The sequence below is a fragment of the Pelodiscus sinensis genome, chromosome 3 (genome assembly GCF_052426305.1).
Source record: "Pelodiscus sinensis isolate ZL-2025 chromosome 3, ASM5242630v1, whole genome shotgun sequence".
Classification (NCBI taxonomy): Eukaryota; Metazoa; Chordata; order Testudines; family Trionychidae; genus Pelodiscus; species Pelodiscus sinensis.
In genome coordinates, this window is record NC_143054.1 from 160,784,836 (window position 1) to 160,803,900 (window position 19,065).

General features: G+C 45.8%; 1 protein-coding gene across 4 annotated transcripts in view; it reads left to right on the plus strand.

Moving 5' to 3' along the window:
• The window catches only part of XDH (xanthine dehydrogenase), a 94,662-nt gene that overhangs the window by 63,045 nt on the left and 12,552 nt on the right, over positions 1-19,065 (plus strand). For all 4 annotated transcript variants that reach the window (XM_075925324.2, XM_075925326.2, XM_075925325.2 and 1 more), the window contains 11 exons: positions 2,749-2,845; positions 4,918-5,042; positions 6,408-6,541; positions 8,873-8,960; positions 9,544-9,630; positions 11,276-11,467; positions 11,979-12,124; positions 14,286-14,367; positions 15,098-15,193; positions 17,056-17,184; positions 18,178-18,252. In XM_075925324.2, the coding sequence (XP_075781439.2) occupies positions 2,749-2,845; positions 4,918-5,042; positions 6,408-6,541; positions 8,873-8,960; positions 9,544-9,630; positions 11,276-11,467; positions 11,979-12,124; positions 14,286-14,367; positions 15,098-15,193; positions 17,056-17,184; positions 18,178-18,252 (1,251 nt within the window). The remainder of the gene's footprint in view (positions 1-2,748; positions 2,846-4,917; positions 5,043-6,407; positions 6,542-8,872; positions 8,961-9,543; positions 9,631-11,275; positions 11,468-11,978; positions 12,125-14,285; positions 14,368-15,097; positions 15,194-17,055; positions 17,185-18,177; positions 18,253-19,065) is intronic.

Sequence of the window (19,065 nt, forward strand, 5' to 3'; positions counted from 1 at the left end):
TGGGGGCAGGGAATAGGGAACAGGGTGCTAGGAGGACAGAGGACAGGGTTCTGCAGCAGGGGACAGACTGCCAGTGGGGACAGGTTTCTGCAGCTGGGGACAGGGTGCCAGCGGGGACAGGAATAGGGAAAGAGTTCTGTAGCTGGGAACAGGGGAGTGGGAACAGAATTCTGTGGCTGGGGACAGGGGAGTAGGGACAGAGTTCGGGGAGTGGGGACAGAGTTCTGTGGCTGGGGACAGGGGTGTGGGGACAGAGTTCTGTGGCTAGGGACAGGGGAGTGGGGACAGCGTTCGGGGAGTGGGGACAGAGTTCTGTGGCTGGGGAGTGAGGGCTGGGGAGTGGGGTGCCAGTGGAGGCAGAAAGTCCCCTGTATCTGTCTCCTCCCAGGATTCCCACCCCCCCAGAGGGAAACCAGTGCATGCCTGCCCCGGGGCCAACCCCTCGGTGCAAGAAAACCCCGCGCGCGCGTGCCTGCCCTGGGGCTGACTCACTCCTCCTGTGTGGTGCAGGGAGTCGATGCTCCCTCCCACAGTACACCCAGCAGAGCAGCTTAGCGCTACTTCCGGAATCGCCGGAAGTAGTGCTAAGCTGCGGGACTTCCGTCTATCCCCGGTAAGCCTACACTACCTCCATTTTCACTTGAGGTAGGTAGTGGGGCTTCTCGGGGGTGGAAAGGAAATGGGGGCAGAGCAGACAGGACACCTCGTGATCGACTGGTCGAGGCCTCATATCGACCAGTCGATCACGATCGACCTGTTGGTGACCACGGCCCTAGGTTGTTCTTATTATCCTTTTAATAGATTGGCATTGTATTAGTCCTCTGGAATCTTTCCTGGCTTCCATGACTTTTCCAAGATTATTGTTAATTGTTCAGTCATCTCCTCAGTCAATTCTTTGGGTAGTCTAGGAATACTCAAATACAGTGATGTCTCATAAGAAGGCAATAGTCCATGTTCTGTGAGATATCGTGGTCAGTGTAAAGTAAATTTGCTTGCACTGGTATAGATCAGTAAAGAGTTTGGCTCATTTTCAATATTCTGAGACTGATTCAGATTGTGAGACTTTGCAGAACAATTTGCCTCTTTTTTAAGGCTAATGAAATTAAGGAAATGGCCACTAAAACTTTCGACATTTCCATTGACACCCTGAGAACAAATCTGTGAAAACATAATCAATTAGCTAGTTTTCCAAAGTTGAAGGATTCTGTGTATAAACAATTCATGATATTTCATGGTTTCTGATGTTTTGAAACTGGAAGTCTTTACTAATCAGATATTCTTAAGATGATCACAACTGTTTGCAATCTTAAATGATAAGTCATCACTGGACAGGAGAAGCAAACTGTTGCTAATGAAATGTACAGGCAGTCCCCGGGTTACATACAAGATAGGGACTGTAGGTTTGTTCTTAAGTTGAATCTGTATGTAAGTTGGAACTGGCGTCCAGATTCAGCCGCTGCTGAAACTGACCGCCAGTTCTGACTTACATACAGATTCAACTTAAGAACCCTAAGCTTCCCCAAGTCAGCTGCTGCTGAAACTGATCAGCGCTGATTCCAGGAAGCCTGGGGCAGAGCAACTCTGCCTTGGGCTTCCTGTAGTCAGCGCTGGTCAGTTTCAGCAGCGGCTGACTTGGGGACGCCTGGGGCAGAGCAGCTGGGGTGCTGCTGTGTTGCTCCAGTAGCACCGCTCCTTGGCGCTACTGGACCAACCCAGAAGCACCCCAGCTGCTCTGCCCCAGGCGTCCTGATTCAGCCACTGCTGAAACTGACCAGCAGCGGCTGAATCAGGACCTGGGGCAGAGCAGCTGGGGTGCTGCCGGGTTGGTCCAGTAGTGCCCAGAGCGGGCGCTGCAGGACCAATCCGCAGCGCCCCAGCTGCTCTGCTCCAGGGTCCAAAACAAAAGCCTGGTCTGCTGGGGGGGGGCACACTAGCCGCGCCCCCCCCCAGCAGACCAGGGACACGGGGAGCAGAGCTGCAGCGGCAGCGGGGTGCCGCGCCTCTGAGGCTTTGCTCTGGCAAAGCCTCAGAAGCGCGGGAACCCGCCCGCTGCTGCCGCTTGAGTCCCGGTGCCTGTGGTCTGCTGGGGACGGTCCCCAGCAGACCACAGGCACCGGGACTCAAGCGGCAGCAGCGGCGGTTCCCCGCGCTTCTGAGGCTTTGCTCTGGCAAAGCCTCAGAAGCGCGGGAACCCGCCCGGTGCCTCTGGTCTGCGGAAAATAAGCCCTTTAACAGAAGATCCCTTATTCCTACTTTCAAGCGTCTAGACTGGTGCTTTTCTCCGGCAAAACCCCAAGCCGGAAAAAAGCGGCAGCCATGTAAATGCAAATGCCGCGGGGGATATTTAAATCCCCCGCGGATTTGCAATTCCGACTCGTCACATTAGCATCCCTTTTCCGGAAAGGGATGCCAATGTAGACGTAGCCGATGAGTAAATAACAACTCCTATTTTTGGCTAAAACACTTTAACAAAATCATTACATTTTGCACAGAAAGCAGGCATTTTCCGGTATTTTGTTGCAACCCCAATTTTCTGTCAAAAGCCTATTTAAATGGGAAATTTTCAACCAGCCCTAACTCAACAGGCCATTATAATTAAAACCTTAATTGGTCTCAAACCAGTTTTCTTGACTCTGTCCCAAATAATTCTTTTTTGAATCAGAACAAAAGTACTAATGCTACTCTAGCTGAAATATTTTGATCTACCATCTTCCCAGGCAACCTTACTGTGTAACTATGTTTTCCCAGGAAGCTATTGAGAAACAATCCTTTTATGATGTTCCAAGGAAGATTGAGAAAGGAAATGTCCAGAAAGGATTTGAAGAATCTGATTACATTGTGGAAGGTGAGCACAAAGTTATCACCTCCGTCTGTCAAACAGATACAACTCCTTTTCCTACAATGCTCATATAAGAAATCCTATTGAAATCAAGAGATGTAATTGCATAAGTAAGATTCATTCATGTGACTAAGGTTTGCTGGACTGGGTGCAAGGTTTCATTTTACTGAATACAACTTTGTGTAAATAGACAATAGGTAGAACTTTCAAAAGTGCCCACCCATGTCCAATTTTCTAAAGTGACTTTTAGACACATTGGCTTTGTTCACATGTAGAAATTGACTAAAATAGTTCCCTGTGTGAACACAGTTCTGGAAAAAAAAGTCACTTAATTATGTGTTAATTAGTTATTCCACTAATGACTCATATTCAGAAATATAGAGTCCACACAAGGAACTATTCCAAAAGCTTATGCCCATCTGTTTCTCCATGTAGCTAAGGCCTCAGAAGCCTGTATCTCTTTGAAAATCATTGGACTTGGGATTCTAAGCACCTAAATCTCTTTTGAAAATGAGACTTGGTCCCTTTAGAATCTTTCCCCCTTGTGGCTTTTGGCTTTAGGTTCTGTGACGCATATGGAACTGTCCTATCGTAATTTATTAACATTATATTTTGTCCTGGTGTCATGGGATGTTTCCCTGCTAGGCTGCCTCCTCCTGACTGCTGTGGGAGTAGCTCTATACAGGTGCTGCACCCTCCTCTCATCATCTTCATTCTTGCTGTGGCCCCTCTCACTCCAGCAGTTGCAGTTTCCTGTTTGTGGGTTGCCCTCCGGTCAGTCACTATAGTCCTCCCCCTCTGAGGAATCAACATCTTTAAGGGCAAATTTTCTTCACCTGGTTTGTGAAGAGGTTGGCTGCTGATATTCTATATCTTGCTGCCTTTCCCCAGAGCCTCTCTTACCTTTCTGGCTTGTCCCCTTCTCTGAGATTGGGCATAAACTTTAGTGCGTAAAAATCCACAAAAAAGCTTACATCGGACACCTTAAATACTAAAAGATTTATTTGGGCATAAGCTTTTCTGGGTAAAAAACACTTTGTCAGATGCATTGGAGTGGAAATTACAGAGGCAGGGATATATGTACTAGTATAACAAAAGAAGGGAGTTACTTATCAAGTGTAGGACCAGTGCTAATGAGGTCAATTCATTCAGGGTGATGTGGCTCACTCCCAGCAGCATATTAAGAGAGGGGAAATTGCCTTTGCAGTGAAAGAACCATTCTAAATCCTTATTCAGTCCTAATTTGATTGTGTTAAATTTGCAAATAAATTGCAGTTTTGCTGTTTCTCTTTAAGTCTGGTTTTGAAGTTTTTGTAGAAGGATAGCTACTTTTAGATCCATTACTGTGTGTCCAGGGAGGTTAAAGTGTTCTCCTATTTGTTTTTGTATGCTACCTTTCTTGATGTCTGGTTTGTGTCCATTTATCCTCTGGCATGGAGACTGTCTGGTTTGGCCATGGCAGAGAGGCATTGCTGGCACATGGTGGCATGTATCACCTTAGAGGATGTGAAGGTGGATGAGCCCCTGATGTTGTGGCTTGTGTGGTTAGGTCCTGTGATGGTATTGCTTGTATAGATATGTGGATAGAGTTGGCAACTGGTTTTGTTGCAGGGTTAGGTTCCTGGATTAGTGTTTCTGTGGTATGTGGTGGCTGGTGGGTGTTTGCCTCAGACTGGGCCTGAGGGGGAGGCTATCCTCACCTACAGTCATAATGGAATGGTAGGACCTTAGATAAGGTAGCTGTTGTGTAGACCTGTTTGCTGCATTGTCTAATGCTTTGTTCCTAGTGCAAAGTAAAATCTTTGGCTTTAAGAAGGCTGTTTGGTCACTATATATCATGGATCACTTGCTCCTTAAGGAAAGAAACACAGTTGCATTCAGTTAGACTTGCAGGGTAATAAGCTGTTGTAGATGGGGAGTTGTACTCAGATCTTGGTCTAATTGTATGAAACTTGTGACATTCAGCTCTAAAGAGATAAAGGCACAAGGTGACCCAGAGAACCCAGAAAGGGGGGAAAGCTGCAAACAGCTTTGTAGCAGCGACAGTCCTTCTGAATACCTTTTCATTGGTTCTCTAGGGGAAATGTACATTGGTGGACAGGAACACTTTTATCTGGAGACTCACTGCACCATTGCTGTGCCTAAGGGTGAAGACGGAGAGATGGAACTGTTTGTATCCACTCAGAATCCAACAAAAACACAGGTAACTGCTTGTCAGGACCGGCCCGAGCTATTCGTGCGCCCCTGGCCCCAGGAGCATGGCCCCGCCCCCGGGTGCCCAGTGCATGCGTGGCCCCACCCCCACCCGGTTTGGCAGTCCCGCGCGGGGCCCCCTATAATGGGGTGCCCTGGGCGGTAGCCCGGTCAGCCTGTAGCTTGGGCCGGCTCTGCTTCCTGTATTGGTGAATTTGGTGAATGCTAGACTGGGACAAAACGTTCATCTGCAGTGGATTCTGGCTTTTTCTTGTGTCTCAGAAAGCTGGGACTAGCTAGGAAACCTATTGCATTTAGCTCACTGGGACAGTCCAGTTCCCAGTGGCAGGTGTTCGTATTGCATAAACCCCTTCCACTTTAGCTAGTGCTAGTTGTTGGCTGTCTCAGCAGAGAGTCCAAGGGTTGAATGGGCACAGAGGTTGAATTGCACGTCCGATATGGGTGTGGTATGAAACCCAATTAACTGGAACAACCCTTTCCTCTGTAGGGGTGATCTCTTCAGACCAAGCAGGGCAATGTGTGTGTGTGAGAGAGCTCTGCCTGTACTTTGTATTCCTGTAGATAAAGTAAAACCCTGGAAACTGAAGGTCAATTGTGAGCTTTCCATGATCTCTACGTTCATTCTGAAAAGAGGTGGGACAGTTACATGGCTATTCGGAATGTCCATAGTCCTAAATGATTACAGTAAAATGTTTTGGAAGGGGTATTAAACCTTTTGCTTCAGAATTTGGGTCAATTTCTATTAGGTCTTGGTTCCTATGTGTGCGTGTGCGGGGGGGGGGGGCAGATTATCCTACATCTGCCTTCTGCAGGAGTCTTACCTCAGAAGCTTCTGGTGCTAGCCACCATTGGGAACAAGACACTGAGCTAGGGGCATTTGCTGGTCTGCTCCAGCTTGACAGTTCCTTTGTTCCTTCTTAAGGTGGTAAAAATACCCTACTGATGGGTAAGGAACCTAGCAAGCTGGATCTTTACCCATCAGTAGGGTATTTTTACCACCTTAAGAAGGAACAGAGGATCTGTCAAGCTGGAGCAGACCAGCAAATGCCTCTAGCTTAGTGTCTTGTTGCCGACAGTGGCTTTAGATTTCAGTTCCTTCATTACAAGCTTCCTGCCTGAAAGGCACAAAACTAGGATCAGACAGTCTTTGCTGCAAGTGGAGATGATGCACGCTTTCAGTTATCTATCTAGACATCTCACTCTTAAGTCCCCCCGCCACCACCACAGTGTCTGAGCACCTACGTTGATGCTACAGTCACAGGAAAGAGAAAGTTAAGACCGAAGTTGTGTGTGTTTCTAGCTCCCCATGCCCTCACTACTGCTCCCTCACTAACCCACTTCACTTTTTCTTTAGGAATCTGTTGCCAGTGTACTAGGAGTTCCTGAGAATCGAATTTTAGTTCGAGTGAAGAGACTGGGAGGAGGGTTTGGAGGCAAGGAGTCCAGAAGCACTATTGTGTCAACAGCAGTAGCTGTGGCTGCATTCAAGTAAGGTTTGCTGCTGAGAAGTGGGTTCCTTTCTCACCTACAGCATAGACCCACCTGTGTCGTACCATTGTCTTTTTTTAACAAGATGAAGGAAGTCCGGGTGCTTTTGAATCAGGACAGGAACTCTTGCTTCCTGGACTGAAATCTCTCTCAGTTTCTTACCCCCAAAGGCTTACAACAGGTTTGAGAATCCCAAGGGTAGGTAACTCCTCAGCTGGAAAGTGAAGTTCTAACTGCTTTCAGGCAGACGTAACCCTTGAGTAACATATGAATAGGGTGGGCACAGCAAGCAGGATGGCAGCTATCTCCAACATCAACTTAGAGAACCTGAGGGAAATAAAGCCACATTGTTAATCGTTCTGTGATTCTGCATTTCTGCTGTGTCTGAGGCGTACTGCAAATTGAGTATCTTTTTCCTATTTACTTTCGAAAGAGGCTCTTTCAAAATTTGGCATGTCAACAGTGCCAAATTATGAAAGAAAGTGCTCTTTCGTCAGTTCTTCTGAAATTTTTTTCGAAAAAGAGGACATGTTCCTTGGACTCGGCGTTGCTTTTTCAGGATACCTCTGGTATCCCCAAAAAGCACTGCAGTCTAGAAGTAGCCTGAGATTGTTCCCTTCTGTCATTTGACTGATTGCTCCACCCCTTTCAGAACCCATCACAAATCTCACCTCAACCACACTGTGTACCAACATGGCTATGGCAACCAGTTGCCCCCCCCCCCATTCTTGCTTCTTTTATTAACCCTGCACCACCCCTGGTGTGCCTGTTCTTTTTGAGTGCCCTCTGGCCTTGTGATTGGACCTGGAGTTGGGCCCGGTCTACAGAATACGAAACCCAAATGTCAAATGCCCCAACATTCTGGGGTGCTTGGATTTGGGGGTTTTGGTTCAGCCCACCACAAAGCACATGGTTATTTGTGAAATTTCAATCAGGATTTCAAACAAACCTCAAATTCAAGGCTTTTTGAGGGCACTGTCATGGGGCCCCATCATCTCTAAGGCTGTGTCCAGACTCAGGGGTTTTTTCGGAAAAAGTAGCCTTTTTCCGAAAAAACTTCACCTGCGTCTAGACTGCAGCCGCGTTCTTTCGAAATTAAATCGAAAGAACGCGGCTTTTCTTTCGACGGCGGTAAACCTCATTTCACGAGGAAGAACGCCTTCTTTCGAAAGTGCTCTTTCGAAAGAAGGCGTTCTTGAATGTAAATAGGGCTTCTTCGAAAGAGAGCATCCAGACTCACTGGGTGCTTTCTTTCGAAAAAGCGGCTTGCTTTTTCGAAAGTTCCGCGTGCAGTCTAGACGCTCTCTTTCGAAAGAGGCTCTTTCGAAAGTATCTTTTGAAAGAGCCTCTTTTGAAAGAGGCTTGCAGTCTAGACATAGCCTCACTGTGCAATAACTGTGTACTGTGAAGTGAGAGTTGTATGTACGACCGTCATCAAGCTGCTGACGACACTGCCTGGACAATATGCTGCAACAGTGACTTTGATGGAGTCCACTGGGGTCAATTGCTGTGGTAGAGAAAGGTCTCTTGCCTTTTCGAAGGAATCCGTAAAACAGTTTATTTGTTCTTCCTCTAAGTATTTCATATCCCTGGAGATTTCTGCTCTGAAACCTTGTGAAGAGCAGAGGAAAGGCAGGAGGCTCATTAGACAAGGAAGAACAACTTTGCCACCTAAGGGATGAAATGTAAACTTGCTTAAATAACTAAGGCCAGGCTATGTAATGGAAGGCAAGTTACTGTTTTAGTTAGCGCTATTACATACTTAAGCTGACTAGAGGATATTAATTAGTGATAAATTACTTTATTACTGTAATATAAGCCATGTTTCTAAGAAGCCCTAGTATCTAGCCAGGGTACCAGCAGGATTGCAAAGCCCTGACAATGTGGGGAGGGGCAGATCTGTGCTCCCAGGAGGGGCGGGACCTTGGGCAGAAGGAGTGGGGCTGGAGCAGTACCCCCCTCGGAGCTGGTGGAATATGTGGCGTGGGACTCTGGAGTGAACCACACAGTGCTCCCAGGGCCATTCTACAGGGCCTGGGGCTTCAGCTGCTGCCACCGCAGGGCCCTTTAGAATTGCCGGGCCCTGGGGCAATTGTCCTTTTGCCTCCCTGTGGGTGGGATTGGTATCCTGCTCATCAATAATGCCAATTGCTTAAGAGGAAAGTGAATAATTTGGGTGATTTACTCCCTAGCTCATGCAGCCATTGGCAATCCACCAGCTTAGTTGTAATGAAAAATCTCACAAACCATGGGAAGTATTTCCCTGTTCCAAGAAGGTAGCAAGTTTCAGGCTCAACATGCTCTTAGCACTCTCAATGTATCCTTTGATAGGACTGGTCGCCCTGTACGCTGCATGCTGGATCGAGATGAGGACATGCTGATTACTGGTGGGAGACATCCCTTTTTGGGACAGTACAAGGTACAGAGACAATGCGAAAATGTGTATTATTTTGGTGATGTCACATAAACAAATGTAATTGAGTAGTACAGTATTGCAATGAATTAGCTAGTGTGTATGTCATTGACCTGTACTGGATTGAGTCAGAATGGTTCACTTGGGTCCTATTTCCTTCACAGCTGACAACTAACAGAGATTCTCTTTTAGCTCAAGAAGGAAGAGCCTGAACTTTTGGAGTAGAAGTGTCTAAGTTCTGTGTCTCCATTGCAATCACAGCAATTGGCATACTGTGAGCTGTAACACTCTTTAGATGGCCTTGACATTGTGAAACCTCCACTGATAGTGTCCATGTGGTAGTTGTTCAGCAGAAGACAACACGCATCAATGTTGCCAAGATGCTACCTGTCATCAGCATGAGGGCCATTCAGGGTTGTTGGAGGGTTTTTTTTGGAGGAAAGTTTTTTCAATGACTCACCTGGGGAGTGAGATCTTCTTGTCAAGAGGTCAATAGGAAGGGTTGTACGGTCTTAAGCAACAATCCCTTCAGGTTGAAAGGGACTGTTTTCTCACAAGTTGGTTTCACGAAGGGACTGTTTTCCCGCAGGTTGGCTTCATGAAGAATGGTAAGATCAACAGTTTGAAGGTGTCATACTACAGCAACGGGGGCAACTCTGCAGATCTTTCTTTGGCTGTAAGTAGCAAAAAATGCACAAGCGCTGACTAGAGAAACTGACCTGAAAAATATATTAGCAAAGAAACTTGTCTTGGTATTTCCACATGTTAGAGACTGTGGCCTGCCACATTTCATTTCAGAGTCGCATTCCACTTTCAGCTGTTCCCAGCAACACTCACTCATTTTGTTCTCCATTGTAACAACACGGAACGTGCCCATTCCGCAGCACCAATAATTGCTATCTAAGCCAGCTCCAGCACATGGGACACCGTGACTGCCATGACACTGGGACGCAATTCTCATGACAGCTGCGAGAATTCAGACTGTGCACATTAGAAAATATGAACTATGCCACATTAGATTATATGAAATGTAAAAATGTTCATTAATGGAATTTTAGGGCTACAATTGCTTTTCAACCCTTTTAAACACAATTTTGAAGTCAGATATGTAGCACAACTCCATTTTGTATCTGGGACCCAGTTTTGCTCTGGATTACACCAGTGTTGCTCCCATTGCGCTCGTTGTGTGCTGGGTAGGCTTGTTGTATGGGAGTGCACAGATCAGGTCCTTGCCCATTTCAATTAGGGTGGGATTTTAAAAAGTGCTCAGTGTCAACTTTATTCTGTTCCTGTTGAAGTCAATTTGGACTCCTTTGGTAGAACTCCTTAGGACTTGAGTAGGAGCTGAGTTGCGCCAATGCTGAGTGCTCTTGAAAAACCTCACCCTAGTGCTGGCAAACAAAAAGGAAGGGAAGGGACCTGATTCTGCAAACGTCACTGTGCATAGTCCCATTGACCACCCTTCCTCATGTAATCATCCTTACTCTCACAGTGTCAGATTGTGCTTCCCTTACTCACACTGAAGCCAGCCAGCCATTAAGTTGTGCATTGACTTACTACAGGTTGGACCTCCCTGGTCAGGCACCCTCAGGACCTGACCGGTTTTGAATGAGCTGATTTGGTGGATCAGGGGAGATTCCTTGCCACTGGCCCCCCAGCCTGCTACGCTTCTGGCCTCAGCCACTCACCCTACTGCTGGCCCTGGCCAGGCTACATGTCACTGACCCCAGCTCAGCCTACTGCCGGCCCTTCTGCTTCCTACCTCCAAGCCACGGGGCTCTCTGGCCTGGGAACATCCTATCAGACCATGGATGTTGCTGAATCAGAGAGTCACGGTGTAGGGAGGTGCAGCCTGTTTCAACATGCATGAGGGTGGCAAAGTCAAGCCCACAAATAGTGCCTGTTTCAAGGCTGGATTTTGGCACTTAGATGCATTCCAGAGCAGGCACCAATGTGAGGCAGCACCGTCCCAGGAGGAGCTTTTAGATGGACTTTACTTCAGAAGGCACAGTTCTGTCGAGCACAGTGTGCAGATACCTGCTGCATTATCCTTCGGGAAGCTGCAGCAAACTCCTCCTTCTGGAGTCAGCCAACTTCATGTGCCAGTGCAGTCAGGGTTGGAGCCATGGCCTTGCCTCCTTCACTGCCTTCCTTGGGAGTGATTTGCATCTCAGGGGCTCACACGGAAAGCAACCCTCCTCTTGTAAATTAGCCCTTGCTGCTTTGTGTCACCTCACTGCTTTAGCAAAAAGTGTACAATCTGACATGGGATTGACACAAAAAAGTGCTTTCCCTTCTGTTTTTTATCTGTGGTTCTTCAGGTGATGGACAGAGCTTTGTTCCACATGGACAACGCTTACAACATCCCCAACATCCAAGGTGAGGGTACGGTTTGCAAGACTAACATGCCCTCTAACACAGCATTCCGTGGCTTCGGGGGTCCCCAGGGAATGATGATCGTTGAGTGTTGGATGAATGATGTCATCCTGAAGTCTGGACTGCCAGCAGAACAGGTACAAATCAGTTGAAGCAGAACAGTGCAGCATATTAGCCACGTCTTGGGAATTTGACACATAAGTACAATTAGGGACTAAACACAGGCATTCTCCCTTTGTCTGTGCTGGTCCTATTTGGAGTCCCAATTCTTTGTCTACTGAAGTCAGTAGGCCACATTGTGACTTGACTCATTATCTTCTGCCTCGCTGAATTTCCTTTGCCACTTCATTTGTCTCCTTCTATAACATCAGCAATTTTCAAAGGCACCTAAAGCAATTAGGTACTCAAATCCCATCAGCACCTAAATCCCGTAGGCTTTCTTAAAAATCCCACTCTCTAAATTCTTGTCACCAGGTTTTCTCGTGAACGTATCATGGACTTTCAACATATTGTTCAATGGAGTTAGAAGAGGAGGAGGAACAACTAAAGCCTAATTTGTTCTGGACATTGTTCTATAAAAAGACTTGGACAAAAGCACTGATTTAATTACACTTAATGGGCTTTATCAATGTCTCTTTCTTTGGTAAGGTGAGAAAGCTGAATCTTTATGATGAAGGAGACCTGACCCATTTTAACCAAAAGCTTGAAGGATTCACTTTGAAGAGATGCTGGAAAGAATGTGTAAAGAACTCAGAGTATCACACCAGAAAGCAAATCATTGATGACTTCAATAGGTAGGTTTTATACTGTCTACTGAAGTCCAAGTAGTAACCTTGGTGATTTAGAGTTAAAATTGTGGTGAAGATGTGGCTTTTTTCCTTTTCTTTTCCTGGCATCTCTTCAGTCCCAGTGTGGGAAGGACCCTTAACGTTATAATGAGTCAAGGACCTCCCATGGACTGGCACAAGGGATTAATTCAGCCTATTGTTTTACATTTGTGTAGGGATAAGGAAGTAGAGGGAGGGGTTTATCAAATCTAGACTTTGCATAGCATTTCAGCAGCACATGAAACCAGGTTTTTTTGCTGGTTCTTAGATAGCCAAATAAAGAAGGCAAAAGGTGTGTATATATATTCATTGTCAAGTACTAATCAGTGCAGACAATCATTTCCCTAAATATTTGAGGGGAAAAAATTCAAATCCGACTTCCTCTGATGGGGACCCAAATACCAAGCACATCCCTAATAGACATTAACGATTGTTTTTAACTCTATTCCTGCCAAGTGCCTTGTTCTAGCTTCAATATAAGTATCTGTTAGAATCCTAGGAAAGTAGGGTTTCAGTGGACCTGCTCTATTCAATTAAATGGAATAAATGGGCCGAAGGTGTTACTGTAACCCTGCCTTTGACCAATATTCAACAATGTTAAACAATGTCAAGGGTGTTGGGTATGAAGACATGAGCCTGCTTAATGCCATGGCGAGCACACCATAAAAATCTTTTATTATTAACCTTTTATTAAAGATGTGGAAAAGAAGGAGAAACTGCTAAAGCATTTGGAATGTAAAGTATTTAAATAAGGCAGTGTTTCTCACACCTGTGGTCCACCCCACTTATTGTAAATCTTTCCATGGACCACCAGCCAACCACTCATGATAACAAAATGGGTGCAGGAGGTGATGAGGGTGCAAGGTCTGGCTGGGAGGAAGGGTGCAAGAGCAGGCTGTGGGGGGGTCTGGTTGGAAGGGAGGATGCAGGAGCTGGATGAGGATGTGGGGTCACGGTGGAAGGGGGTGTGAGTGAGAGTGATGGGGTACAGAGTCTGGGCATAAGGGTGATGGAGGCACTTCCCTGGCTCTGGGTCCCCAGGCATTGCCCCCTGCTGCTCCCATTGGCTGGGATTCCAAGTGAGCAGGAAAAGCCTCCAGGTGAGCTGTTTCTCGCACTGCTGTTCCCCCAGCTGGGATGAGGGGGAGCAGCAGTGTGTGGAGTCGCTTCCTCCCACTGCAAACTGGATCTGGTCCACAAAACTCAGGGCTCCCTCCTACTGCAGCTGGGAGGCAGTACTGGTGCTCTAACATTGTCGGTGTGGGGGCTACTCCCTACTGCGGGGGGCAGGGAAGGAGGAAGGGGGTGAGTCCTGATCCCATGGCCCACTTGCAAGATAGTCATGGACCATTAGTTGTCCTCGGACCACACTTTCAAAACCACTGAAACAAGGCTTTCACTTTAACAACATCCCTCCTTCCTTTTCCCTTTAGCTGGAGAGAGTATTTTAGGTGGTATCAAAGATGGTAATTGTGCTTTTGGGGGAAAGAGAAATTGGTTGAGATGGATTGGAGATGCAGCTCTCTGTCCTGCCCTTGGTGGCAATGGATAACGACTGATCACTGTTCTCATTGTAACAGCCTTTTGCATATTTGAAGACCATTATGAGGTCCCTCCTCAGCCTTCTCTTCTTTAGCTAAGCATGCCCAGCTCTTTCAACCTTTTTTCATAGGTCACTTTTTTGAAATCTCTTATGATTTTTGTAGCTGCCCTCTGGACTGTCTCCAGTTTGTCCACATCTTAAAGTGTGGTGCTCTTAACCGGACATATTACTCCTGACGAAGTCTCACCAGTGCTGCATAGAATGGGAGAATTAACTCCTATGACTTAGGTCTGACACTCCTATTCATACATCCCAGAATGACCAACCTTTTTCACAATTGCAACGTAGTTGGCTCATATTAAATTTGTGATCTTCTATAATCCCCAGATCCTTTTCAGCAGTACTATTGCTTAGCTAATTAGCTAATTATTTCCCATTTTGTAGCAGTGCATTTGATGTATTCCTTCCTAGACATAGTAGTTTGCATTTGTCTTTACTGACTTAGAGGAAAGCACAGTGTCCTAGTGTGGATGAATGCCTGACAGAAGACAGCTGGGAATTACTAATGGTGCTTTGCTCTCTCAGACAGAATCGCTGGAAGAAGAGGGGGATAGCCATTATTCCTACAAAGTTTGGGATCAGCTTCACTCTTTCCTTTTTGAATCAGGTCTGCAACTATCATTCATCTTTGTCAGAGATTAACTAGATTTTATGATCACCAGTCCAGGTTCTCCTTCTGAATCAAAATGATTCAGTCCTTCTCTGAACGTCCCCAATGGAGAAATGACACAAATCTTTCCAAAGCAATGCAGATGTTATACACCACACTTTCAGGGTTCCATTTGTCCAGAAGACCCCATGACGCACCCAGTTTCGTGCACAACTCCATCTCCTTAAAGATAACTGCATTGTGAAATATGCTGGCATTATTGAATGTCAACAGTTGTCATTGTCTATACATAGCTTGGGCTAGTTGGGTTTTGGGCAGGATCAGACAGGATCTGGCCTGGCCTTGTGGCAGGGGCAGCTCCAGCCCTGCTGTGCCCCAGGTAGGGGCAGGCAGGACCCCAGCCAGCTGTGCTGCAGCAGCAGCTCTGGCACCGCCATGCCCCAGGTGGGGACTGGTGGGGCCTTGGCCCAGCTGCATGGAGCAGCAGCTTGGCCTTGGCTGCTCTGGCAGCCACCACCCTATGCCCTGGGTAGGGGCAGGCGGGACCCCAGCCGGGCAGCTCCCTCCACCAGATCACGGTTAACCAGTTAAACATTTTGTTTAACCAGAGAACTGTTTATCAGCTTTTTTTACATCCCTGCCTAGTACTGAAATCTACTAGGTAATTTGCTAATTTATTTAAGGTAACCCTTTAAACCCTTTATCTTTTGAATAATCCCTGTTGTAGGCTGGGGCTCTGGTCCAAGTGTATACAGATGGTTCAGTGCTGCTTACACATGGTGGGGCTGAGATGGGTCAAGGACTTCACACCAAGATGATCCAGGTAATGACATGTCAGCATGAGGCCTCTTTTAACAAAAATTCCAGTTTCACTTCTTTAATATTCTTTCCAATGGGCAGTAAGGAACTGCTGTCATGGCTTGTACGTTTGTGGAGGGTCTGAAACTCTAATAATCACCTTCATTGCATCAGCGCCTATGATAGATTTCTAAAATGGCCTTGTAATGGGAAGGGAAGACTATAATCTGTATTATCTATACACATTGGTTTAAACTAATATATTCAGTTTTATGCAGCTGTGTAGGACAGGTATCTTAAATAACTGGCTCACAGGCCAGTCCCAGCTAAAGCGATTGCACAGTCCGGCCTAGTGCATCCACCCAGTGCATTCTGCTTCCCCTGGGACCTCTGTCACCTCAGGGGGATGTGATTGCTGCTGTCACATGGTGTCAGCCCCTGCCTCAGTGATCCCCAAAGCTGTGTGCTCAGGGGACAGGATGCCATGTAGGGAGAGGGTGGGCCAATGGTGGGAAGGGCTAGGGATTGGAGGCTGGTAACAGACAACTCTCCCCAGCCCACTGGGAGTCCTGGCTCAGATTGTGCAATCGCTCTATCTGGGAGTGGCCTGTGGGCCGGGGCGTTTGGGTCCCTTGACGTAAACTATGCTGTATGAATAGCACTGTTCTCCTGAAAATAAGAAGCTACATCTTTTCTCTCTGGTCCTTTAAAACTGCAATAGCCACATTATATTTAAGCTAATTTTTCTCCTTGTCTTTTGTATTTGACATCTATTTTTAAATTTCAATAAAGATGAGTGCTGAGTTCCTGGCAATGTGAATATGGAGGAATTCCACTGATGCTGATGGTGTTACTCTAGATTTACCCTGGGAATAAGCAAGTCTGGATTAACTTTAAAAGACCTTGCTACTGATGGGGGAACCTGGAACCTATAATTTGGAACTTAATAGGTTCTAGAATTCTGTGGGTAGAGTCCTGACTCCATTGAAATCAATGGCAAAACTCTCAATGACTTCAGTAGAACCAAGATTTCATCCTGATACTTGCAGAACACGTTAAGGTTTTATGTCACTTCAGAAAGAGAGATGTTTAGAAACTTTTTACCCCAAACGTTTGGGTTCTTCCATCCCTCCTTCTTTCCATGGTTCCCTCTTCTTTCCATGGTTTCCCTGGTCTGTGATGCTACATGGCATGTACAAACCCTGTTATGCACAAGTCATTGTAACAAACTCGTGCAGGGCAGTACTGCAGCAAGCATCATCTTTTAATAAGCAGACTCTTTGGCACAATGGCTTATTTAATATAGTTAGAGTGCCAAGTAGATGGTAATGTTTTTGAGAGAGAAATTTGAAGTGCCAATGGAAAATGCATGGCCTCATTACAGGAAGAGCTCAGGTGTGTCCAATCCAAGGATGAACTTAAATTCTGGAAGGATGCAAAAACAGAAACTGCAATAAATGTTATAGCAATTAAAGGGCATTTGCTGCATACATAGTACAAGTACAGGTAGCATATACCCCCATTGTTTGGGTAACATTTAAAGCTAGGTATAGCACATCTCTACTATACTGAAAGGAACAATCTCATACTGGCAAGACGATGGACTGAGTGAGCTACAGGGACTTTTCCTTCTCTGTCTTTTACAGCTGTTAAATCTCTGGCGGGATAAAAAATGTCTGTGTAATGAAACAGGTGTAAGGAAGTTTGACAGACATACATACACAAGTTCTCATGCTGGACCATACGAAACCTAGAGTTAACTAACTCCTGCAAATAACCAAAAGGGGTGAAATTTGGGATGGGCTAGAAGAGACATTGTAGTATGGGTAGGAACTGGCATGCCTCACAAATACATACACTACACAGTAATTTTTTGTTGCTCTGCAGGTTGCCAGCAAAACTCTGGGAATCCCCACCACCACCATTCACATCAGTGAGACCAGCACTAACACCGTCCCCAATACCTCTCCAACAGCCGCTTCTGTCAGCGCAGACATCAATGGGATGGCTGTCTTTGTAAGGCGTTTGAGTAACTCAACCCTCTGGTGTGATAGATTAGGGTTCCAGGACATGCTGTGTACTTGTTGCTTCATAAAGATATGGGATGTCCTTGGAAAGGAAATACTAAGTACATGATACTTCATAATTCTGTGTGATGGCCATGATTATTAAGATGCAGCAGATAATGAATGACCATATTCATTTCAAGGTTCTTATGAGACTCCCATGCTTACTCCTTGGCCAGTTAGTAAACTGAAGAAAGGCAGGTTCCTAGTCATGTCTGTGGCATTAACCGCAAGCATGGCACACTGTTAAGGGTAACATATAGATGGGTTGGGACTAAAACTGGAATTGGGATCAAACTATAGGCATGCTGCATGGTTAAGTGAATTGAATGAGGGCACGGTGAATTATTTCCATGATGCTACAAGCTCACCTTGCTAGATACTGTCAGGTAATCTGGAAGTAGTTAAACTAGGCAATGTTTTCTTCATGAGCTAGAGTCCTTCCAGTAGTTTGTGTCATGACTCAGAAGGCCCCATACAAGGTGTAGCCTTAGCTATTTTGCCTGCCAGGATGGAAAACCTTACTAGTGCTTTGGCCCCCAGTGGCTGAGCGAAAAACCAAAACAAAATCACCATAGCCAGCCAGTAAGAGCAGAACCAATATGGCAGGCCACTGCAATACAGTGCCCTCTTCAGGACGGTAGCTTGGCTGACCACCTTGTTTTTCCACCCGCAGAACTGGCTCTGCTCTTGTGCCATCACTGGGACCTCCCTTTACCATAAGCACAACCAATCAGCTTTAGAATCTAATTTTTCTCCAGTCAAATTACATCTTTCTCATCAACTCTCCCAGTTACTGAACCTTGTCCAGTTAATGATATTTCAGTGTCATGAAGACCATGTTGACTTAGGCAGGGGGTAACTATGAATGACTGTGTAATAAGCTCACATTTCAAAGGACTACTTTTAAAAGTGTTGCTCTGTGTTTCGTTTTGTTTTTTAGAATGCCTGTAAGACTATTTTAAAAAGGCTAGAGCCATTCAAAAGTTCTAACCCCAAAGGATCCTGGAAGGACTGGGTAAGTTGTTTATACCTGGTACAACTTAGATATGAGCAGTTGAGAACTTTGTTCATAAATCAACCCCACATAGACAAATCCTCCATCCCTGCTTATCCTGTAGGAAAGGCTCTAGGAAGCTCTAGGATAGAGAGTATAGCATAAGGATTTTAACTATCGGTTATTTTATTAGTCGAGTAGTCGATGGGATTTCCATCGACTACTCGACTAGTTGATAGGCACTTCCACATTCCTCCTTTGAAATATGTACACCATTCCCAAATGGTGCCAGTGTTGCTCAATGGTCAGATTGCAATCCTGATGCAATCTGAATAAAATGAATAAAATCTCTGCTCACCTTAGAGTCACTCTGTGGGGAAAAAAAGTTGACTTCTCTATAAGAAACTTCCATAATACTTTTTAATCAGCCTTGGTGGGGACAATAGTTCTCTTTTTCCAGCATCCAAGACTGGGCACTCCTTGCATTGTATTGTCAAGGGCCACCCAAATTGAAATACTCCCATGTATGACTATTCCAGCCAAGTTCTAAGTTTCAAACTCTAAGTCTCCTGTGCTTGGAAGATTTTTACTATGGTGCAGAAGGAAGATGAAGAAATCAAGAAATCGCTAAATGTTTCTCTCTCCAAAAACAATTATTGGAATCATAGAATCATAAGACTGCAGAGACCTCAGGAGGTCATTGAATCTAACTCCCTGCAAAACATAGGTCCAATCCCAACTAAATCATCTCAGCCAGGTTTTTGTCAAGCTGGGATTTAAAAACCTCCAGGGATGGTGATGACACCACTTCCCTAGGTAACCCATTCCAGTACT